Raw genomic sequence first — 25,472 nt, 5'->3', positions numbered from 1 at the left:
TATTGATCCGAACATGAATTCCTATCAATACGTACTATGAGCAAATTATATTCCTAAATGTTCGCCAGTTCCCTAGCTAAAGGCTGATATTATGTAGTTGGACACATACCGCTAATATTTTAAGTTTTTTCTTTAATCATGCTTTATGTGTCGCATTTTTGTGACAATCAAAACACAACAGTTTGACGCATCTTATTTTAGTGTGTTTTTTTTTTAATTTGAGGGTAGATTTAAAAACTTACATAAGCCGTAATTTTATATGTTCTGGTCACTGTTGTCGAGTTGTTGACATCTTAAAAAATCGTGTCAACATTTGGACTAGATTTAATTAATCTTTTATGTTCGATCTGTCGACATTATCATCGATCTGTTATCGAGTTAGCCCAACGCCCTTGTTACCACTTGGCGTATTGACCGACACCTGTTTCGCATATAATTCAATGTAAACTAGGTATGTTTCTAAACAACCTTAATGAAAGTAAGTTTTAATATCATTTATAGACTATCATCAGTGCATTGCTTCTACGAAATAGAAAATATAGCGGAATAGGTTTAGGTAACATCCAAATACGAGAAGTTAATAAGTAAAGCAGTACCGTCACACAATATTACAGACATTTTGAAGGAATGTCGCTATTGTCCAATAGAAGCCAAAATATGTTAATGGTTAATCTTTTACCTGATATATTATTTATTATATTATTTTTTAATTGCTTATTCTCTTAAAAAATAAAATGCGTTACGTAATAATAATTCGTCAAGTATTCTCATACGTACATAATAATGTCAGTTTTGGAGACCTCCAGCCCCCCTGTAATTTAATTAATTGAATTCTGTGTGATAGATGTTCGTTTTCAAATTATTATACTGATAATTACATATATATATATATATATACACAAAATAAACCCACGAGGCGTTGGTCAAGTTTGCAAAAGCGTATCAGTACTCGTTTTTAAAGTAGCTTTTGAGATAATACAATAATAATTACGCTCTATGTAATAGTTATAATAATGATTGAAATAGGTACGATGATTAATAAAAATCATTGTTTACATAAAAAATTGTCTGCCATTATTACTTTCATTTAAATTAGCATATAAAATAGCGAAATTTGTCTATGAATATTGTATCGCTTTAAGTGAAAACTGACAATTTGTGAAATTATATCGCCGACTGTAGGAACGTGTGTTAGTGTTGCTGAAGGTCATGGTTGTGATGCTCGTACTATTTATAAAGAAGTGTTTTTGTGGCGCCTCATAATGATACATATGAGTCGTGCCCTTAGTGAAACGATTTGAATGATTTATTTTAATTTACGTTGGTCAACAATTGCTTTGGTTAATTTGTTAGCTGGAAATTAAAATAACGTAATCCTCGACAATATTCGAGCTCCGTCAGCAGCTCAGTGGTACCAACTTACTAGCTAACTTAGGTGTTCTAAAAGTCTGGTCAAACATAGTATCTTTGAAAATAAAAAAATACATTTTTATATGTATTTATATAACAAACTAAAATAAAAATAACCTACAATACAATGTGGCAGATTGGGGAACTCTTTTGAGTAAAAAATACATGTGTCAAGGCTCCCAGCTGTTCCATAACAAAACTTAATAGTTAATTCCACAACAAAGTTACTAGTTTTATTTGTATTTTTAAATAACAGTTTTTAAATTAAAATTAAAATTGGATACAACATCTTGTCCCATTTTTTTTAACAAAACGCATGTCGCCTTGCATAACACCCGTAAGTACATGAGTGTGTGTGTGTGTGTGTGTGTGGGTGCATGAGATTAAATGAGTGAGTGTAATATATATGACTCTACATATAAGATAGTCGTAAAATAAAAAAAAATACATTTTAAAATAACTGCTTGTAGTCATGTCAAGTCTTGTCACCTATGCGTATAAGAATCCTGTTGCAGCTGACAAGAAGTGAACCACACCTAGAAATGTATTGATGGACATATATTTCTGGGTGTGGTCTAGTTAGGTAAGTTGACTGCTTTCTAGTAATAATACAACACAAAAGCGAACATATGTATCTTTAATTAAAAATGTGTTTTATCGGCGGGTACTGTTATGAGTTCCTATTTTAAGTTTCATCTAATAACTAGTAGGTGTACAGTAATGCTAATATTGTGTTATCAAAGTCACGTGCTATATTCTCATACTATGCTAAGAGGTATAATACACTTGGCACCGGTTTGTGCAATTAATTGATTATAAACAAATGCTTGGAGCCGCGCCGAGGAATACACGTGACTATATTATTGCACGTTTTCCTTTGATTTTTTTTGCCCATAGCTTTGCTTATGTTTATATTTTGTAGGTGAAAACTTGTTAGAAGATGTATTAGTAATTTTTAGAAGAGTCTATAAAGTGATACCGCTGCCTAAGGACACTCACTGCCAGGAGGCTCGCAAGTGATCTGCCGACCGATCAAACAAATATTATTTTCTTTATATTGGAGTATATTGTCTAGGACAGCCGCTGGTTTAGTTGATACACGTTAAACCCAGCAGCTGCCTGTTGGGTATCTTTTATTCATAGTCTTGTGTTCTATTCATGTCTTTGAATAATTATTAGTGAAATTACGCATGAGAGAAAGACTTTTCAATATTTTATATTATTCTGTTGCAATTGTAAACATATTATTTTTATGTACTTAAGAACTTAGCATCGTGATTATAGTAGCTTTTTGTTTTTTGTAATAGTATAAATATATTTCTTGTTTTCTTTTTCCTTACTAGGGTTGCCTGAATGAGAATGCTTGTTAGCGATAAGGCCGTTCGTTACATCCTTAATTTATATTATCTAAATGTATATATACCAAATGTGTCGTGCTAAGTGTTAATAAATAAATAATAAAATAAGTTACTTTTACGTAAACTTATAGCTTAGCTTAGCCTTATAATTAAAACGAATACCGCTTCATCAAGTTTAGAATATGCCAATGAAATCTAGCAAGTTTTCTAAACCAGCACGTTGAAATTGCGTTTTTCGCATATTTATAAACGGCAAGGCGGGCCGGGGAGGTGTGACGAGTGACGTCACATTATATAAGTAACGATAAAGTACGCCAAGGCTTTTGATATAGTTTTTAATCCTATAACGATGACACTCATGCGCATTTTTATGTAAACTAAAAATAATCATAAACATTCGTAATATCTCTCTCTTTTTTGTCAAAACGTTGTGATAATAATATTTTAAAATAAACCCAAAGAGTTACCCATAGTTTACTACTGAAAATCATGTTCCGATTTATATTTTGATTAACGACTTACGTTATAAATCCTAGGCCCTTTTATCTTTAACCAATTTTTTGAAATCTAAATTTTCACTAACATTAAATACATTCACTAAAAATCTTAAACAACATCTTGTCAACCTGTCCTATGCTGATACAGAAGATTTCTTATGGTACAAAAATAGTTAAATCCAGACAGTCAACTTCCTGCATATTAGAATGGTGAGAATAGTAATTTACATGAGAGCTATATATTGTTTTAAAAACTCATTCGTTGTTGTTTTTACTTAAAAAATACTTCTTAAAAATAATTATTTGTTACAGATGCGAGCAAGCGCAGCAACTTGTTGCGCATGCGGCGGTCAGCGCTCGGAAAATCTGCACCGACACTTTCCGTCCATGTGGTAAGTTATCGCAAATCCAAAACATTTTTTTCTAAATTATGTACAATACAAAACAACGTATACAATAGTATTATATTATTTATAGATCTATAAAACAACTTTATATTAAGAATAAAAAAATTAAGATAATTTTGCGTTTGCGCAGAAAGAGCCATGTGCGGTATCGCGACGACCGTCCCGCCTCCCGCCGCCGCCACCGCATCATCGGCTTTCTCTTGTGGTAAGTGTTTGGTCAGTTTTAAATAATTTGCAAAGATGAACTTTCTTGGTCAAAGGAAGGCAAAGATACGAAAGCGAAGCTTACAGGCAATTATAGGTATTTGATCAATCGAAAACATTAACAAATTGTTTCCTTTCAATGTGTAAACGCTATGTTAACCAAGGACAATACTATAAACAAATTGTAATTTGCCTTGTTTATTTGAGTTCTTATAATACTTACTACTTGTTTTATGGTAAGTATACACTATAGAACATAATAGATTTTATTGGTTTAAAAAAACGATTAATGAAAGTATACCATTTAAAAGTCTACATTACACCATGTGTATTGTAACGTCCTGGCGGCACTACGTTTTAGCGGAATGACGGAGCGAAATCCTTTATTACGCATTTATTCAAATACAGCAAGCATAAAGGTGATATGTAAGCGGATCACGCAGTGTTATTTCCAAGGATTGTGTTGCCGAATAACACGAGTTGCAAAAACAGTAAAACGTATATGTATATGTAAACAGTGACTTACATATATTAACATTAACAATAAATGACTGAAATATTCCTTAAATGTAATATTATGTTACAGTAAGTTTATACAGATTAAAAAAGAATAAAATCGATAGACTCGATTTTAACAATGTACTTGAAGGTTAGGAGTCTATCGTGAGTCATAGACGTCAAGAACCGCATCAAGGTATAGCAAAAACTAGTAGAGGAATATTAGATAAACATTTATGGACATTAAAACATTTAAATGAGATCTTAATATAACTCTGCCCGTGACAAAATGCAAGTATAAATCCCATCTTGTCACTCGTAAATTTGATTTAATATACTAAATAAATATGAAAATACAATGGAACGTTACACTTAGGACGTTCATAGTTCACAAGGCAAATTATTGCCGCGGATAGTATTGAAATATTTGTTATTATTCATTTCACAAGCAATATATAGTTCCTCAATATTATATAAGTGTGTTTCGAAATGAAACAGTCGTAATTCTATATAAATAACCTAAAAGAGTGGCGTATAGTTAAATACCAGTCCAGCCATAAGTTCTGTTACAAATGAAAATGCAATTTATTTCTAATGAAGTAATGTAATATTATTAAAGTAAACTTGCATATTTATTAAAGCCTCTGAAAAAATAAAATAATATTCTATTCGAAATGGCCACCTTTGGCTTTTATACAGGCCTTTAATCTGTTTGGCCACGTATCTATGGATTTACGCACTATTTCCAAGGGAAAATTTGCCACTGCTTGCTCCAAAGATTCTCAAGGTCGCCGTATCGTTTAGATTAGGATTTGTATGTCGTTAAAACATACAAATTCAAACAATTAGATTGTATAAAAAATGCATTTTCATTTGTAACAGAACTTATGGCCAGACTATTCACAGTTATATTCCCAAAAGAGACCACTTAAAACATTTACTTTTATCAAAAATTATAGAAAACAAAAGAAAATACAGAGTAAACCTAATATGTATATATACATACCTAATAAGATACAAATTGAGAACGGACATGAAGATAATTAAGTTTAATTACATAAAACTTTAATTTACGTTTTCTAATTTCTAATGCTTAAAATAGAGTGGACCTATGAGAATCGTTGTGAATAGGATGTCCTGCCCGTTGGTTTTAAGCTAGCTTTCTCTAACAGCTTTGGCTGTTTAGAATTTGTCGCTGCCTCTTGAGCCTGGGATTTTTTTATAGGATACGCATAATAATCCTGTGTAATGATTTCGACGTTTCAAATCTAACATACTTCATAAGATACTGTCATTTACCATACATCTGTCGTGTTCATTTTTTCACATAGAATTACGACTTAGTATTATATACTCACAATTATCAATGTGTGTGAAGAAAAGTTTGCGCTCCAAGCTCCGTTAGCTTGTTACACAGATTCTCATCACAATGTTAAGAGTTTTTAAACGCCTGTTACATATGTCGAAGAGATAAATTTCAACAATGTGGTTTTTATTTAAATACGCTAAATATCTGGGTTCATTCAAAATACGTAACACTTTAGTTATCTTTGTTCAAAAGATATTATCAAAAAAGTCTCTCGTCTCAGAATGCATGTGTAATCTTTTAGACCAGTCTATTGGATGGTGTAGCTGGTTTCTCGACTCGCTAAAGCTGTCCGTCCACTTTGCATGTTTATCTGGCTTACGTAATAAAAATAAATGTAGCATTCGTAGTTGGTAGGTATGGAAGAAGAAAGAAACTGATTTCTTTCTAAGATATCTGTATGAGCTGGTTTAAGTGTGAGATATACAAATTTAGTTGACCTTTGTCTGGCCCTTGTTAAAGGATAAACGCTATGTTATAACAAAATAAATAGGGTTATGACATATTTTGAATTTTTCAGGTTGGTTCAGGGCGGTGTAGTTCCCCGGGTACAGGACCTCTGTCTCCGGCTGAAGGGCCCCGATGGCACGCACACCACGCCCATCCATTGCATCACGCCCTACTGTCATCTAGCGTTAAACGGGGGAAGGACCTGTAAGTAGTTTTTGGGGCTTTTAATGTCTACTTAATATTAAAAATTTAAAGAGTTTCGTCTACATGGTAGAAGGTAAATGTGAACACGTTACGCTCGCATTAATGCATTAACACAGATAGTTTTAAATATTGTTTTGCATACAAAAGTGAAATGCGTGAGTCTACACAGGATCAAACAACTTATTATCTAGAAATTGGCAAGACTACCGCGCATGTTGCCAAACTAGTTGGTGCAAGTGGAAAGGCTGTCTAGGGCCTAGATGCTATAAAGCCCCAGTTGGAGCCAAGGTTGCTTTTATTGATTTTGTTTTTATAATCGCTTCCTTTAGTCTTAAGAAATGATACCTTACAATCTTATTGATTTTCGCCCTCGTAAAAAGTGTTTGTATGGCTTTGATGGCGTTTAATTTTAATTAATCACCATAACACCCGAACACAAGGGGGTCTCAAAACGGACCAAATGAACCCCGACTTTAACGATAAACTTGAGTTTTTTTTGACATGCGTTCAACGCATTGTATTTGGTATAAAATGCATTTAGTAATAATAAGTACACATAATTACTGTTTTATTCTAAGTAGTGTTCATTTTGAAGGAACGGTTTAGGGTATTTATTATTTTCCAAAGATGTGTTCTCGGTGTAAGATAATATGTTATAGATGTATTTGTATATTAAGAGCAGAAATAACCGATGCATTACAACAACATAAATTCCCGGATATTTTTATTTGTTGATGTTCCCGGTCGGAATGCGCCTGAGTCGCCAACTCGTTTTTCTAATCGTGTTTTACTGTTATTTCCATGTCTTTTGCCATTAGGAGTAAGGACATGTGAGTATGATTATATTAACTTAAATTGTACCCTCGGGATAAGATTAATTTTTCTTTTATGAATTGGTGGTCATAATAAAAAAAAACATTACAATAAATCTTTTGCAAAATATTTAGTTTAACGTCTTAGTCTCGGCTATAGGATAATTACCGAGGTCTGATGTAAGTTTCCTTATACATCTTAAAATATTTAGCTTATAGTATTTGTATGAAATTTTTTATTGGTTATGTGCAAATTGAGGTTTTTTATAACAATATTATACGGGGACTTTTACGCACAATGGACCGATTGAGCGTCTAAGTGCGGAAACACAGTCCACACATACATACATATACGGGGACTTTAGCGATTATGTTGTGAAACATATAGCGATGAAGGGTATGTACTTAATGTGTATTTAACTAAATTATAATGATTTGCGTATTATGATGCGTGGGAAGTCCAGAAAATTCCGCTGATGGAGTGCGCGCAGTACACATCTTTGCTTGAAATCGATCCCAGAACCTGTGTTATATTTATGGTTGGGTATTTAATATCACGCGGTATACGACACAGTTTATAATTAATAAAGTGCATTAGGAATTAAGTTTTACGATTGAACCTCAGAGTTGACGACTAAGTTAGTTAGTTACCAGTGTTTTATTAATTTCCTAGTTCTACTACTTACCTACCGCTACTCTAGATAGATAATAGTTCTAAACTATACAGTGAACAATTTTAACAAGGAACGCTACTGACTGACTATCTGACTAAATGACTGCAGATTTCAATTAAATAAAATCTAATTTCTTAGTGTCAAAAGGCGTTCAATTTTGTTTAGATAAAAGTGTTCGTCCGGTAAACGAATCGGTTAAAATCCGAAAATTAATAATTTTTGTTAAATATGTATGGACTACCTATGGAACGTTTTAAATGGTAATATATTCCAAAATATATATTGCATACTTCTGTATATGAAACTTTTCAGAGACGGCAGAAGGTGGTCTGTAGCATCGCTACCATCGTCTGGATACGGCACAACACCAGGGAGCTCAAGTCTTTCGGTTAGTATTGATGTATATTTCTTACTCTCTGCAATGAATTAAGGTAGACATTGTAATATAACTGGAAAAGGCCAGATGAGTGACCACGGCGCTTTGCATTAATATGTGTATTAATATAATGCATAAACATATACATGAAGATCGAATGTATTAGAATGAGTTGTAACTATGTAAAGATTAAAAACAGAAGTTAGTACATTTGTGATCATATGAAAATACGAAGTTAAACAGTGCGTGAATCATTTAAATAAAAAATATAAACAATGAATAGGTCGTTTATTTGATTTATGGTTTGTGGCAAATTAGATAGGATGACACTTATCATAACGCGTATTTTAACCGAGTATCAGAAAAGAGGGTAAACACCAATAAAACGGCTAATTTTATTGTTATGTAACGTTTTATTACTGACGCCACAAAAATACCGATTTTTTGTCGTATGTCCAACAAGAGGTTGATAAAATAGCGTTTATATTTATTTAAATATATCCTGTTGATGTCGTGAGAACTTTGGAACTATAAAAAGTAACGTTTCTATAATATTTTATTATATTAACCTATAGATGTGCTGTTCCAGTCTGACTGAATCTTTGGTTCTCTTCATATTATAAATAAGTGTCAAAATCCATGAATTTAAACCCGGAAGAAAGTAATAGAACAGCGCTATGTATTTATCAATTATTTATCAAGGATTAATCGTTAAATGCATTGCTTATCATACTTTTATTGTTTACTTAGAAATATTTTTTTCAATGCAAGAGATTTTTTCAATGTCATTTCACCGCAATCTGATTGTGTTATCTCTTGTGTGTTTTTGTTCAAAACTGATACTCACTAGTGATACAATAACCACATGGTACATGCATTTGTTATTTATTTTACCTTGTAATCGATTAAAACCTTTTTATTTTAGATTGAGCATCATATTGCTATTGTTCTGAAGAGTTGTTTGGGTTGATAACTCCCGACAAAGTTTCCTTACCGTGGAAGCCGTATTAACTCCAAATTTCATCCGCATCACTTTGATGGCGGGAAGTCTTTTTCCACTTCACTAGATATTTTCTTTTGCGCACTGTTGTGTCGACTGCCGGTGAGACTCTTCCTGGGAGATACGACCTGCAATTGTTTAAAAAAATAGCATACTCCTCCCTCAAAGGCCGGCGAAGCACCCACTGGTCTCCTTGGCCTCCGATGACCGTCCTTTATGGGCGTCCCGTTGGCACATAATAATAAACAATTGTCTTTAGTTAGTAATTAGTCTTATTTGTTTTTATTCTACAAAATGATCGCAATTTTTTAAAGTATTATAGTAGTATTTTCTTTAAGGCTAGGCTAAAGCTAAGCGGCAGCGAGTGTCATACGCTCCTCTTATAGCCACGATCAATATTTGTGACTAATTGTTTTCGGGAAGTTCTCGCAATGAATCACGTTCTTGGAAAATAAAATAATTCTTGCTTCCGCTGTAGTATGACGATATGATTTTTTAATAAGTTGCGGTCATCCTAATTCTTTTCTCTTTAATTACAAGATGTGATTAGTTCTTTAAAACTGTATAGTATGCCGGTAATTCTTTTTTGCCCTTGGACTTTTTATATTTTTTCCGAAGACTTATGCTGATATAATATTCGATGTTCCAATTCCCCACAGGCATAGTTAAAGCACTCAGAGCGTTCGTTACTCGTGAAGTCGTGATTTAATATTTAAAACGTTTAGCAACGAATAATTTTGCTGAAGCCTTGACCCCATTAGTTTTGTTATAATTTATCTTATTGTTTTAACTGCAATGGCGGACCTAATTTTCTAGATAGAAATATTTTGAACAATACAATATACTTATAAAATAAAAGCTATGAGACATATTAATTTTAGTGACCCATTCCAAACTACGGTTTTATTTATCTAATGATTTCAAAAGTTTGGATAAAAATTAGTTTTATTTATGTTTGTATTTAAACTATTAACACATTGTATAAACACATACATACATAGCTTCGGTTGGCATGTCTAAATATTGCATCTGCCTATTATCCAGTACTATAACCTTGTTGCAGTCGCAATGCTCGTCCCAGGAGCGACTGCTGGCCGTGCAAGCTGCGTGCGATCCAACGCCTCGCGCGCACTGCCCCCATTGCCATCAACATCAGAATTCACTCAAGTAAGCAATACCGCAGCTTGGCCTGCTTTTTTTATAGAACACCGGCGTTATATATATATAAAGTGATACAGCCCCCATGGACACTCGATGCCAGAGGGATCGTGAGTGAATTGCCGGGCTTTTAACAATTGGTACGCTCTTTTCTTGAAGTACCCTAAGTTGATTTTATAGGAAATACTTCAGTGGGCAGCTGATTCCACATAGTGGTGCACGGCAAAAACATTATAAACGCTCAAATCTACCTTTAAACCTTGTCTTAATCTAAAAATATCACGTTCGCCTCTTCTTCCTGTACTTACTTTCTTCTCTTGCCTATCTTTTGAAGCCTTTATCTATTTACCCTTACAGCAGTTCGCAAGGCAGCGGTATGAACTGGGCATCACTGTCAGACAGCGGTGGAAGTGGCCCCGTCCCTCGCCCCGCTTCACCTCCGCATTCCCCCTCGCCTCGGAATATACCTCGACGCGTTCGAAGTCGGAGTCTCAGGTCTGATATCTATAAAATGTATAAAATGTTGTAGGTTAAGATACTAAAATAATACAATGAAGAACCAAAATACACTTTACTTATTCATTATTGTATTTGTTATATTTTTTGTTTAACTGTTAGTGTGTTTAGTTTAGTGTTTAGTTATTATACAAATGCTTTTGATGGAAGACTATTATTTGCGATAGTACAATGCTAATACGATCGCCCTTACTCGTACTTATTACTATTTAATATCAAACATATGTCGCTTCAAGAACTGACAGAAATTGCGGTCGTGGTTTCCGAACGAAATACGACCGCTCATTTTCGTTCCGGATTTACCGGTAATAAGTTTAATTTAAATTTTTGAAAATGTTTAGTTTATAATCAAATTGTTTTTAGTTCACCATCCCGCTCACCAGGGGGTGGTAGTGTGGGCTCGGATGGATCTCGAGAAGATGCAGTGACAGCGATGTCTGCGTTGTTCGCCGCACGATTTCCGGCTGCTCAAAGGGCCATGAATGATAAGTATGTTAATAATAAATTTTAGTTTAATAGAAAAAAAATACAAACAAAGTTTACTCGCTACATCTAAATGAAGAGGTATGAAATCCTTATCGGTAGTGTACATTTTGCAGATGTGTCAGAGATATTGTGGTTGCGAGACATAGTGTTAAAAATCTAAAAATAAGGTCAAGACAGATATCATATATCAATATATATTATTTGAGTATCAATGATATATTGGTGTTGGACTAGTGGCTTTAGCGTACGGCTCTCTCGTAAATTGAAGATTGGATTAACACTCGCATGTACGGTGTATAAAAACATCGCGAAAAAATCTGCATGCCTTAGTGTGCCAGGCACAGAAGGCTGATCACCTACTAATCTATTAAGAAAAATAATAACAAAACATACAGACAACCAAGACAAAGGGTTGTAGTCACTGAGTAAATCTTTATATTTTTTTGCTTTAATAAAATGATAATTTTATAAATGATTTTGGACAAAAGCTATAACACGGATTTTTAATGATGACCCGTTTGTACCTGTTGTATTTTCTTATATATTTTTTTAAGATAAGTTATCTACATTATTTATATGAACTAGAAATCGATCCCTCGATAACCTAGTATAATAATAAAAAGATAATAGAAAGTGGTGACAAGAGGTTGAACAATATACCACAGCAGCTATAGAAAAAATATAAAACAATATCAATTATGGTTTAGTTTATGATGGTAAGTTATAACTAATATAATATATATATTGTTTCATTAAGATCCTTAATTAATGTTTAATGTCTGTTCTAGATTACGGTCTCTAATAGACGAGTTGACTGAACTTGATAAGAAGCCTGACCGTCCGCCGATAGAAAGATTCGTTCAACGACAGGTACCAAGATATTTGTAGCTATTATTTTATTGACTTTATTGACAAGGGTGATCTGATTTTGAGCCAAAATATTCCCATGTGGTTTTAGAAACCCTGATTATAACTTCTAGCAGGGATTTGTTGTTTTATTATTGCTTTTATTTTATTAATTATAATGACGACTTTAATGATTTCCGTTAAGGTGTATTTTGCATAAAATGTATATTGTAAATACTCTTGTTTTGAAAGTTTTGATGGCAATTTTTTTAAAACTTTTTGACAGGTTTTAGAGATGGCCCGTGATTGTCTTCATAAGTCTGAGTCGAGGCAGGTAACAAGCAGTTACTTCTATGACATGGGTGATAGTTTGGACAGGCTGCTTGCTGAGGTAAATATACTTGAAAACTAATTTTATTATAACATTACCTTCCGTGTAGGCCTTTAAAGTATCAGTTAGTAAATCGGAATACAAAAGATCTTCCACTTAAATTTTATGCCAGTACTTATGTAGGCTTATCTATATATATAATTCTACTATACGTGTGCATGTCACTGAACTCCTCTTAAACGACTGGACTGATTAGGAGGCGCTGCAGTCGGTAGTTTTATACTTTGTTTAATTTCCTAATCCCTTGAAATATGCAAGACAACATTTGTCGGGTCCGCTAGTCGCTTATAAATTGTTGATTAGGGAAATCCTATAGCTTGCTAGCTTTTTCAATTTATAAATAACTTTTACAACTCAAATGAACGCGTACTCAGCGTATACACATACGTAAATGTAACGTACAAAATAAATTCAATAGACTCGGGAGAAGTCAGCAGAAGCGGGCGGTAGAGTTGCTCCTTTGGTTACCAGACTGACCCTTGCCATGGCTCGTCCTGCGAGACTGCTTGAGTGTCTGGAGTTCGATCCTGAAAAATTCTATCGGCTTCTAGAAGTTGCAGAGGGACATGCACGGCATTTGCAGGTACATGTTTAAAATGGGTTTAAAGAAGATGCAGTTTGGAAAAATTGTTACTATCTGTTTTACAATTTTTATTTATTTTGATGCCTCAGTAACGTATCGTAGTTTTAATTAAGTTAAAATTGTTTTTTTTTTTAATAAAAAAACATTATGTTTTGTTAAACAGTAAAATCCTATCAGTCGAAAATTACGGTTGACAATTATATTAAACGTATTAAGACATCAAATAAAAGTCTTAATGCTAATTTACTCACTCTATCAAACGTCTATGACAAATGACAGTTCTAAACAAAAATTGGTGTAAATGTTTTAGGGCCTATCGACAGACATCCCTCAATACATTATTCACAAGCTGGGTTTGTCAAAGGATCCTCTCGCCGAGTTATCAGTTCCACCACCTCCGCCGCCGCCACAGAACTCGTCACCGTCAAAGTTTGTATTATACATTACTTTAATAGGATATAAAAACTGCAACTTCTATTATCAAACTAACTTAAATTTTTAATAAAGCTGATTTCACTTTGAATAATAAACTCCTTTCGCGCTCTGACAAATAATTATTTTTTTCAGACTCCGAGGTCGTTCGTCACCCCCCGGTGGGGTGGGGGGAGGTACCCCGTCAGAAAATGACTACCAGGTTATTAAACTGATCTCCAATGGGGCCTATGGAGCCGTGTACCTTGTCAAACATAAGCAGACCCGACAGAGGTGAGTACAAAATAATCGAAAAAAGACATTATTTTACTATAATTAATATAAGGAAATTGTAATTAAAAAATGAGTATGAAACGAGTGGTATAATATTTTTTTATGTTTTAGATACGCAATGAAAAAAATCAGCAAAAACAATTTAATATTAAGAAATCAAGTAGAGCAAGCATTCGCTGAGCGAGATATATTAAGTTTTGCGGATAATCCTTTTGTGGTAAGTTCTTTCTAAATACAGGTCTAGATATAATTGTCGAAATTTGACACTTTTGTTTCTTTAGAGTTCAATCGCATTATTCGAACATTTACTGATCTGTTTTTCAAACTATATAATTCTTGGTAATATTTTTTACTATAATAACAACATGCATTTGATTGACTTTTATTATATTTAAATAAATATTTCTAGGTAACAATGTACTGCTCATTCGAGACGAAACGCCATTTATGTCTCATACTGGAGTTTGTGGAGGGCGGTGACTGCGCAACTTTACTGCGTGCAGGGCCACTTCCGCCTGATATGGCACGGCATTACTTCGCTGAGGCAGTATTGGCTGTAGAGTATTTACACTCGTATGGAATCGTGCATAGGGATCTGAAACCCGACAAGTGAGTAACTTGCTTATAAAGGTACTATATAACTCAACTACTCCTTATTTTACGATATGAAAATAAACAAAGAACACCCGTAAAAAAAATTTATCTAATTAATATGACTTATGCCGTATTTTAAGCATATACTAATATTAAAAAGACAGTTTTGATAATTTGTGGTTTATTTACCTCAGTACCGCATTTTATTGCGCATAGATTTTATTCCGTTTAAAGATGATTTCAAAAAACCTCTCATCATGGGACGTCAAGGTGAAAAAAACAAAAAAATTCTATCCGTATCATCTATCATCATCATCGACGTCCGTCGTTCCCCATTTGAGAGGTTTTAAAGGCAGTTTTTACCGAACACGAACACCACTGTGTGGAACCAGATGCCCATTGAAGTATTTCCAAACCAATTCGACTTAGGGACTTTTTTCTTGAGGGAATTAAGAAAAGAGCGTATCAATTATCAAAAAGCCGGCAACTCACTCACAACAACGGCCAAGTGAGTCTTCATTTGCGGCAGCGGTATCACTTTACTTCAGTAAGCCTCCTGTCCGATTGCCCCGTTACATTAAAAAAAAAAACATTAGTTTTTTTCGATAAAAAAAAGACAAAACCTAGTATAGTTTTGTTTGAAAAACATTATTGATACGCCTTAGAAGTTATATAAATACATTATTTAATGTAAAAACTGTTCTACCATACTACTTTTTAAGTTCTACTATAAGTAATCAATGTATTGATTTTAGCCTACTCATCACTGCAACTGGTCACATAAAGCTCACTGACTTTGGACTCAGCAAAATGGGTCTTATGTCATGTAAGTGAAAAACTAAAATTATCTAGTATTTAAGGTAGGTACTGAAAGATAATATGAAGAGACGTATCATTTAATAATCACAGAAATGTGAAATTCCCTTTTACTATGAGGGGTGTCATTGTTATTTTTAATGTCATTAACTAATATTATTATTTATAAGATTATTATTTTATTAATACAGTCAAAATCTGTTATAACGGCATCGAAGGCACTACTCATATTTGGTCGTAAAAACCAACGTATATATACGTAGATAGTTGTAACAGCCGATTACGTTGTTATTAAGTATCTAATACTTTTACTCGCCGGGACCTTTGCTTTTGTATAATATAAGTTTATTTGTTATTTTATATACCGAAAAATAAGGTATTGATACGAAATAAAAAGAGTCGATTTGTTTTTAATCCTACTAATGTTATATCAAAAGTATTAAAATGTATCGTATACGCAGTGGCTACGAACCTTTACGAGGAATACGCTGACCGCGAAGCGCGCCAGTTCTCTGATAAGCAGGTCTGTGGGACGCCCGAATACATTGCGCCTGAAGTCATATTACGACAGGTAAATATATTATTACAATAAGTAAGACATAATACTAATTTTTTAATGATTTTTATATGGTATTGAAGTGACAACTTCTTATACCTTCCGTATTCCGCTTCGTGATGTAACGCGTTACGGCGCCAATCTGTCTAGCTTCCATTTCTCACACGCATACGGCAGCAGTAGGTAGGCTTCTCCTCTCTCAGTCTAACCGGCATCGCTAGCCGTAGTTCGGGCTGACGCTTTCCCCCCTCTCTATTTAGTATCTAGTGTGCGTTAGACGTTTACATTGAAATTCATTTAAGAAAAATTTCTAGGTAACAATGTTTTTGAAAGCGTTTATGAAAAGGAAGTGCAAGATTTTGTTAATAAATAACGTGTCCTTATTATCACATAAATTTTTAATATTAAATAGTTCAAATTAGATTAGATTAAGTTATCACTTCTGTAGGACGTCGAGACGCACAAATTTTTAAACATTATATGTCAATTCGTACACTTTGTACGTGCAACCTATGGATACGTACAGGGCATAGCAGTTTCACATTGGTAAATTAATTAAAAGTGCTCTGTTGGTTTATTAAACACATAGTTTTTTCTATTAATAATTATCAATGATATAGAAATTATATATAAGTCACTCAGTATGTGTAACATATATGTTTATGGTATTATATGGTTAAGTGTCGTTTGTGAGCTATATGTATTCTAAACCAATATCTTCATCGTTTCCTGAAATTTTAGAACTCTGTTAAATTACTAATTATGTTAAAATGTTTACAGGGTTACGGTAAACCTGTGGATTGGTGGTCGATGGGCATCATTCTCTACGAGTTTTTAGTGGGCTGTGTGCCTTTCTTCGGTGACACACCCGAAGAACTTTTTGCGCATACAGTAAATGGTAATGTCTTCTTGTTTGTGAAATATACTTTCTTTTTGTAGGTAAATTAAAACAGCAATTTAACATTGCAAATGTATTAGATCCAAAAAAACCACAGATCACATATGAATTTAGATGACACAAATTCATCTCATTTAATTCAAAATAAAGAAAGCGTTTACGCATAAATACGTAAACGCTATCTTTGCGAAAATGTGTAAGATGGAATGCGCTGAACTTATTTTCATTTGAAAACATGTTAAATTCTAGTAGTACAATTCGATCTTACAGTAAATATCTTTATTGTATACACAGATGACATAGAGTGGCCATCCGAAGATGATTTTCCGATAGCAGTAGAAGCGAGAACTATAATTGCAGATTTACTCGCTCGAAACCCCAGAGATAGATTGGGGACGGGAGGCACTCATCAAGTAAAGGTTAGAGAAAGATAAATCTTGAGAGACACAGACGTAGTACTTATACATGTTTTTGATTATTAAATATTTTATTTTTTTATAGGAACACATATATTTCTACGGACTAGACTGGAACAATTTACTCCGTCGGAAAGCTGAGTTCATACCGCAGCTGGAAAATGATGAAGACACCAGCTATTTTGATAGTAAGTTAAAAATAAGGTCAAAAATATTTTTATCTGTGACGTGATAATTATTTATAGTCACATTCAAATCCTATTCATTATGTGCCGATAAAGCTGATAAAACAAGTTAGGTGATGGTAATTATTGTTGAATACAATAAAACAATCTCAAATATTGCAATACTATTTATATGTGTATGTATGTTATTTTTAAAATTTATAGGTCGCTGTGATCGTTACAATCACAGTGAAGTGGAGACAGACGAGGCAGCAGAAGGGGAGAGTGGGCCAACGGCGGAGACGGGAGGAGAGGAAGCAGGGCTATTTGCCGCATTCTCCTCTACATCTCCGCAATGGAGGAGACATTATCACTCTCATTCATCGAGGGTTAGCATTGAGGTGCGTATACGCATGTAGTTAATGAATTTTATGTAGATGAAAATTGGTTTGTTTTTTCATTAATATAATTTTAAACCGATTAAAATGACTATGAGGTTCAAGGTTTTCGTCAAGTTTTTAGATTCTCTTTAATATTGATGATATCAATCATATAGAGTAGTTTTTAAGAATGCTTATGGCCTTGATTAGTGTATTATTTTACTAACTAAGTATTTTTATTTAAATAGAGCACGGATAGTTGGCCAGGCACGCCTGACAGTGCTGGCCCACCAAGCACACCCACTGCGCCGCCGCAAACTTCGCACCATCATCCTAAGTGCCCGGTAGGGTTACATTGTTGTTTAAAAGTAAATTCCATTCCAATTTTCGATAAAAAAAAAATTATGGTTATATTTTTTCATTAATGACTGGTATAATAAACATTTTAGGATGAAAAAAGTGATGAAGCATGCTTAGTTTACCGTTGTTTCATAGAATTTCGATGCATACATAGGTTTCGAAATGTATTTACAATCACAAACCTCGTTGTCATCCTCATTCTACTCTCCGGGTCTTAGCTTGCTCGAAGAACATTTTAAGTGTATTACAATATTTATTCTGAAGTTACTTTATTGTTTCGACGTTTATTGCATGCTTATCAGCTGTTATAATCAAAATATTTGTTATTAATCGACTTTATATCTCAAACAGAGACTTACTTTCTATTCGACTTAAGGTTTTTTTTTCTTCAGATGATATCAGCAAACTCGGCTGAATCATCACAAACGGATTCTGACGACGTGTCGCCGGCCGCTCGTCGTCGTGTCGCGTTGCGTGCGCCGCTCGCACACTCGCACTCGACGCATGCGGCCCATTTACATGCGCATACGCATTTGACTCACGGATTGTCGAGTCTCGTGCAGCCACAGTTGCATCCCGCTATGTTACCAAAACCGTAAGTGTTATTAGTAGAATAAGAAATAATATACTACCTCGTTTTCTAGAAACGTCTTACTTACGTATTGATGAAGATCGAGAAGATCCAATAAGTTAATAAAGTGAAAGTAGATCTCACATTAATGAGATATGTACTGTCAACATATTTTTTTAGCGTAAATAATGTTTTTATAATTTTTGTCGTGACGTCTTATCAATCAAAAAGCATAACCTGTTAAACTCATTGTACGCTTGTGTCGCATCTAGCTCTCTTCCACTCGATTGGCCTATGCGTCCCAGGATTCACTCCTTTCCTCCTATACAAAATAGTGATAATTCAATAAAAATGATTGAATTCTATTCATAAAAGTATGCAATCATTTTATCAATGTTTTGTTATGACGTTGTCACGTTAAACTATCGTCCGTGAACTGAATTTACAGACAAGCATTTTTTTCATAGATCGGAGAATAAGAGGGAGAAAGAACATAAATCATTTGATAAAGTGGATAAGGTTGAACGAGACAAAAGTAAACCTATAGCTCTCTCCGCACCAAAGTCAATGCGCCGATCGGCAAGCACATCCGGCCTCTCTTTAGTGATCCATCCAGGTAATCGCATTCATTTTATCGGAATACTGAATAATGTTATTGTTATGTATCTGAGTAATTTATATTATTTCCCATTTGTGATTGGATAAATTAAGTAACTACGTATATAGAGCGGTAGTTTACAATCTGTGTTATTTATTTAACGAATATTTATTTTTTAAAATTTACTTGACCTTATAATAATGTTATAACTAATGTGCTGATTTACGTAACTTATAAGTATATTTTGCAGCCGAAGACAGCATAATAAGTATGGGTGGTGGATCTCCATGTGCCGGCAACACATCTTCTACCAACTCGTCACGCGACTCTTCGCCGTGTCGCGATCCGCCATCGCCGTTCGCTATTGCTAACCATTCGTAAGTAATAAAAAAACGTAAAATTGAATAAAATTATATGTATCTAGAACAACACAAATTTCTGAGGGAATTTTTAAGAGTTCTCTCAATACAAATACCCTATATTATAACGTAATAACCAAAAAATAACTAACAATAAAAAACATTTATTTGTTATAAAACTTATATTTACATAATATATAACATGACAAACAAATAAAAATGATATGAGTTGAATATAACTTATATGGTACGTGTTAAACATTGAAAGTTATACAAATGAGGTAAACACGTAATTGCCGGCATTTCTCGCTCGCATTCGCAAGCCCTCTGGCATTAAATTGTCCATAGACTCATTATTATACTTACAACAGATGAGCCTTCTCCGCCGGGGCCGGCCTGCCCAAATTATTTAAGTTTAAGTTTTATTAAAGGTAACGTACTCATACCAATACAGCTACATAAAGAAAAATAATTATTGACGTATGTTTGGTTTTACAAATCTTGAAGATGAACCTTACTGTGTATGCTTTTCATTATCTTTTATATAAACGTTTGATAAATTTTCTCATTACAAAATGATATTTTACGTAGGAAACGTATTAATGCGTACGAGATGCGCGACGATCACATTGCCGTCATTCTAATTACTAAAACTCCTTTGTATTTGATAGGTTAATTCAATCTTCTAAACCGCCGATCGTTGTACGTCGAGGCCCACGAGGTTTCGGATTTACAATACACACGGTCCGTGTGTACTATGGCGACACAGATTACTATACTATGCATCATTTGGTATCGGTAAGTACATTTCATATATAGTATTGTCTTTTGTTAACATAGCTTTTACACATTAAGAAAAACACTTTTTGAACGGATTGATGCTATGTATTATTATTAAAAACTTATAAGTGACCGAAAAATATAAAGTTTTTAATATACATAGCTTCAATCCGTTCAAAAAGTGTTTTTCTTAACATTTCATATATTTTTATTTATTAATTTTGTTACCTTCTTGCATAACTTTATATTAAAGTATGTAAAGTTACACAATATTTTTGGATATTGATGATATTGCTTTGTAAGGTACCAGCTATTAAAACCTGCATTTGATATTTAGACTTTGTGGCTCACTAATCGACCTTAACATACTCTTAATATTAAGAATGGTAGATATATAATAAGTTAATTGATTAATAAATCAATTAAGAAAGATGACAGCCACAAGACAAATACACACAGATATGTAAAAAACTTACAAGTTATAATTATAAAACGGAAATGTAAACAATATATAGTAAAAAAAAACAATAAGTATAACTATCTCGTTATAATGTAACAAGAAACTTGTTTTGCGTCATTATTGCTGCAGCAACAGTTAGACGTGACAGACAGTCGTTAATACTCGAGCATCATTAAAATATTTTCTGTTTACTATGTGTAATACGTTTTTTAAATATAAACACAATATCAATTATATATCTTGTATTAATCGTAAGTTATGATATATTGTTTAATTCTTAAATTAATTGTAGGCTGTAAGTGAACAAGGATCGGCCTGGGCTGCAGGTTTACGGGCTGGAGACCTCATAACACAGCTCAATGGTGAATCTGTGCAGGGATTGTTGCATACACAGGTAGGTTAAAAATTATCACAATTTTGCTATTGATAAACCAAATACATAATAAATAAATTGTTAATTTTCTATTGAAATACTTCAGGTGTTAAGGCTGCTCTTGGCTGCCCCACACGCGACTCTTCGCGCCACTCCGCTAGATCAGACTACAATACAGGTAATACAGAAAATATTAAATATGAACATTTAGTTAATAATTAAGTTTATAAAAATCAAGTGAAACTTCTTTATCGGCGTTGGAAATTTTTTTACCGTCACATTTTTCTGTTACGCGCCATCTTTTTCTGTCCGTACCATGGTTGATTCGAAGAGATTCGAAGCCATTAATAACAAAAATATATAATAACGATAACAATGATAGTAAGTACTAATTCTATTACAATTAATGAAATTCTGTAATAATCTTAGTAGTAATAAGGTAAAATGATTTATTTGTTAATTGTCATGTCTATGATAATAAAAACCTTTTGTTCAACTTTATCTAATTTAACTTTATTTAACCAATTTCCGTAAAGTTGCATATATCATTTTTCGAAAAATAAGGTCATAAAGAAGTTTCACTTCTTACGTGCGTTTTTTTAATGTGTGCGTACACGCACACATTAAAAAAAATATTATTACTTTGTAGGTTAAGAAAATTGTAAACACTGTACATTTGTGTGTTGGAATTAATTATCAAAATTTATTTATTAAGTTATCTTATCCCTAAAGACTTACTAAGGCCAAACACAAAAGTTATTTCCATTTTTTAAATAATTTTATCAACGAAATGTAAAACGTTTTTATAAAAATAAGCAATTACCATACTCTGTACCAATTCTGGATAAGGCCATTCTCAAACGTACCGATTTCTAGGCGGGTGGTCGTCGTCGTTCGGGCGGCAGACGTGCGTCCGCGCCGCCACGTCCAAGACCTCGTCGGCGGTGCTCGCTGTTTAGAAGAATATCCACTAAGCGGGCGTCGCAGGAGATGCATCAGGTAAAACATACAATTTAATTATAAGCGTCGCCTAAAATCTAAAGTTCACAAAAGACTTTGAATAGTAATATACTTAATATTCATTTTTCTTCTTTAGCACTCCTAGGCTTGAACTATGGCGAGATTGACTAAGCTACCAAAGTGATAATAAAATGATAATAATTTCTAGATGGTTTCGGGTGGAAACAGTGAGAGTTCGTCTCCAGCGCCTTCCGCAGTTCCAGCGTTAGCCGACACGTCGTTACACAACGCACCTACGACGCACTATCAAAGGTACATTTTGTTATTTTTATCATTGCTTTGTTTAAACTAAATGCCTGAAGGGTACATTAGACATAAATAAAAACAATACAAAAATTGAAACTAAAACATTACAACAAAGAAAAATTTTGGTTCCTTATACAAATTAGTACATCTATTTTAATTTATGGATCTAGGGATGTCGACGCTTTATATAAGAGCAAAATTTGTTGTTGTTTTTTAATCGAAAGATCAAGTCTCGAAAGATAATTAAGTAAGGAGGGTTGTTTTAATTGCCTCTTACTAGTAACTTGCGAAAAGCTCTTCGTCCATAGACAAAAATATATCTACCGGTATTTATGAATGTTTTTAGTATTGTAGATTCGAGTATACGGACCGGCCGGTGAATATTTTATAATAATAATATCATTCGAATTATATATCAGGCCATCATCCCTTCACGGGCTAAAGCACAAGCTAGGCGCGGGTGAAGTTCGCCGTGCGTCTCTTCAGCATATGCCCCTCTCCCCTCTCGCGAGAACCCCTTCACCTTCTCCCCAGCCTGCGCCAGCGCCGGCTTCACCCACCAGGTAAGCAGGTTTTTATATACTAAAGAAATCAAATATTTGAGGCCACTTGAAAAATGTCTTATATAAAAGAAATAAACACTTAGTTTAAATAGATGTTCAATAACTATAGTTTAGACTTGAAAATGTAAATGTTTTTGTAAATTGCATATTTTCATAATATTGTGACTAACATGAGAACTTCATTTTCACTATTTTATTCCGTTCCGATAACACTATATTTTCGCGTGCTCTATTCAGTGTGCGAGGAAGTTGGTAAATACCTTATAAGTTAAAATGTCGTGCCTTTGTGTTTGTCCGGAGTGGGGCTTAATGTGTCGTTCATTCATAAAAATAGCCGTGGCTGCGAAGCGCGCAGTCCATCACCTCTAGCGACACGCGAATGTCGTCGCGCGTGGCCACGTCGCGATCCAGCGTCTCCGCTTTTAAGACGAGCTCTTTCGCCTGACAGGTTTGTTATCATATCATGTCATTTCATATTGTTATTAATTTTTTCGAATTACGCCATTTCATTCTGGTTTTCAAATCATCTCTTATAGTTTGTTTAATATTAGCTGAATTATTCATACATTTGTTTATCATATTAATTATTTGTTTTCATTGTTTATGTTAGCTTTTTGTTTTTAGAGCTGCAATGTGAGTTGGAATTTGAAACGGTGGGATATAAACTATAAATAAAACGTTAATATGTTATTATTTTCAACAGGTTACATCCTCGTTCAGCGGAATCTAAGTGCTCTATATCCCCACTCTGCTGTGGGGGAGTAAGCACTAGTGGTACGACCACAGTCGCGACTACCCGAAGAGGAGGAAGTTGGAGAGCCCCTGCACCAGCGCCCCCCACTCCTCCACCTCCAGATAAAGAAGAACCTCTCTTGCCAAGAATCGCGGAGGAGAAAGATTCTCCCACGCACCATTCTGCTAGGCTGCCTATGAGGTAGTTACGCTTAAATTATTGTTAACGAAAACTTACTACTTTAATGATTTAACTATTGGACAAAAATGGTTAAGGCATCGCTCTTGCACTACCCTACTTACAGTTGTAGTTTTATCGATACTGTTAAAAATTGTGAAACTTATTGATTTTGAATTGAATTCTTAAACCAGGACGCCAGTAAAACAGAGCACGCCGAGTATCTTCACCTCATCCCCAAAAGCCAGCCAGGGCAAGTCGGCGTTCGATGCCAACTCGTCATTTGCGTCTCTCTCTCTTTCTGACGAGTCATTCGTAGACTCTAGTATGGAAGCTTCCACTATTGATACATCGAGGGAAATGCCATGTAAGAAAATAGTAGTATTTTTTAATTCAGAATTATGTGTGAATTTTTGAGTATTGAATCAAGAATTGTTTGATTTTTTTCAGTGTACCTCACAGTGACAGACAGCCGATCAAGTACAGACACAAGTCTTACAGTGTCTGATATAAATAAGAAACTCTCATTTACACAAGAATTGTCCAGCATTCCGGAAGTTAAAACTCGCAAGAAGTCAGATTCTAGTCTGAAAGATGAAGATTTAAAATCCAAAGAGAAAATAAAATCAAAAGATAAATCAGAATTGAAAAAACAAGATTCGATGAAAAAAGAAAAGTCAGAAACAAAGGAGCTAAAGAAACAAGACTCCATTAAGAAGATTGAGAAGCCAGAAAAAGAGAAAGCGCCTGAAGCGAAAGATGACAAGAGGGATAAAATGGAACGAAGTGGTTCGGTAAAAAGAGTTGAAACGAAACAAGAGAGGGAAAAAGAAACAAAGCAAGAAAAATTGGAAAGGCAAGAGCGAGAGAAGGAACTGAAATTAGAGAAACTCGAAAGAGAGAAAGAGTTGAAAGAAGCGAAAAAGCAGGAGAAACAAGAGAAAGCTGAGAAAAAACAAGAGCAAGCAAAGAGGTCTGAGTCCATAAAGAAGGAATTCAGAAAACAAGAATCGGTTGAGACGATCAAGGTATTTTTATAACATTATATAACATATTTTTTATTGATTCTTAACTCCAGATTTTATTGAAATATTTAGTATATACTGGTATACATTTTCTTGGTAGTATTCCTTGCTTGGTCGTTTTCTGTAATGCTTTATTAAAATATAAAATTCTAAGTAGAATTTTAATAATTATTTGTAATTTTAAATATACTTTTAAGATCCTTTCTCTTTATTCAGTTCTGTTATTATAAAAAAATCGTTTGTTGTTATAGTCTCCAGAGGCGGAGACTAGTGAGGGCAGAAGTAAGAGTGTGGTGAGCAAACTTCTCGGAGTGATGAGCAGAAAAAGAGACGACGAAGATCACAAAGCGAAAAAAGACAAACATGCTAAAAAGAAGGTATTAATTTGATTATATAAAATAAATTAGTTTATTATTAACCGCTATCTCCCGTAAAACCTCAG

At 33.9% G+C, this 25,472-nt stretch overlaps 1 protein-coding gene across 5 annotated transcripts in view; it reads left to right on the top strand.

Annotated features, from left to right (window-relative positions):
* Positions 1–25,472, top strand: part of LOC123715208 (microtubule-associated serine/threonine-protein kinase 3) — a 43,378-nt gene that overhangs the window by 6,604 nt on the left and 11,302 nt on the right. The window contains exons 2-36 of one of the 5 annotated variants that reach the window (XM_045670133.1): positions 3,578–3,657; positions 3,803–3,877; positions 6,261–6,394; positions 8,193–8,268; positions 10,320–10,423; positions 10,775–10,909; positions 11,294–11,419; positions 12,205–12,286; positions 12,549–12,653; positions 13,072–13,236; positions 13,547–13,665; positions 13,804–13,941; positions 14,053–14,158; positions 14,351–14,550; positions 15,291–15,361; positions 15,813–15,922; positions 16,688–16,805; positions 17,100–17,224; positions 17,307–17,409; positions 17,611–17,786; positions 18,014–18,109; positions 18,518–18,720; positions 19,164–19,312; positions 19,545–19,671; positions 20,325–20,451; positions 21,186–21,287; positions 21,373–21,444; positions 22,143–22,265; positions 22,435–22,538; positions 22,952–23,095; positions 23,430–23,543; positions 23,799–24,029; positions 24,200–24,372; positions 24,456–25,033; positions 25,282–25,407. In XM_045670133.1, coding sequence (XP_045526089.1) covers positions 3,578–3,657; positions 3,803–3,877; positions 6,261–6,394; positions 8,193–8,268; positions 10,320–10,423; positions 10,775–10,909; positions 11,294–11,419; positions 12,205–12,286; positions 12,549–12,653; positions 13,072–13,236; positions 13,547–13,665; positions 13,804–13,941; positions 14,053–14,158; positions 14,351–14,550; positions 15,291–15,361; positions 15,813–15,922; positions 16,688–16,805; positions 17,100–17,224; positions 17,307–17,409; positions 17,611–17,786; positions 18,014–18,109; positions 18,518–18,720; positions 19,164–19,312; positions 19,545–19,671; positions 20,325–20,451; positions 21,186–21,287; positions 21,373–21,444; positions 22,143–22,265; positions 22,435–22,538; positions 22,952–23,095; positions 23,430–23,543; positions 23,799–24,029; positions 24,200–24,372; positions 24,456–25,033; positions 25,282–25,407 — 4,817 coding nt within the window. Of the gene's footprint in view, positions 1–3,577; positions 3,658–3,802; positions 3,878–6,260; positions 6,395–8,192; positions 8,269–10,316; positions 10,424–10,771; positions 10,910–11,293; positions 11,420–12,204; positions 12,287–12,548; positions 12,654–13,071; positions 13,237–13,546; positions 13,666–13,803; positions 13,942–14,052; positions 14,159–14,350; positions 14,551–15,290; positions 15,362–15,812; positions 15,923–16,687; positions 16,806–17,099; positions 17,225–17,306; positions 17,410–17,610; positions 17,787–18,013; positions 18,110–18,517; positions 18,721–19,163; positions 19,313–19,544; positions 19,672–20,324; positions 20,452–21,185; positions 21,288–21,372; positions 21,445–22,142; positions 22,266–22,434; positions 22,539–22,951; positions 23,096–23,429; positions 23,544–23,798; positions 24,030–24,199; positions 24,373–24,455; positions 25,034–25,281; positions 25,408–25,472 lie in introns of all 5 variants that reach the window. The other 4 variants (XM_045670131.1, XM_045670132.1, XM_045670130.1 and 1 more) reach the window with 4 other exon arrangements.

The sequence above is a fragment of the Pieris brassicae genome, chromosome 10 (assembly GCF_905147105.1).
Source record: "Pieris brassicae chromosome 10, ilPieBrab1.1, whole genome shotgun sequence".
NCBI lineage: Eukaryota > Metazoa > Arthropoda > Insecta > Lepidoptera > Pieridae > Pieris > Pieris brassicae.
This window is presented reverse-complemented; position numbering and strand designations above follow the sequence as displayed.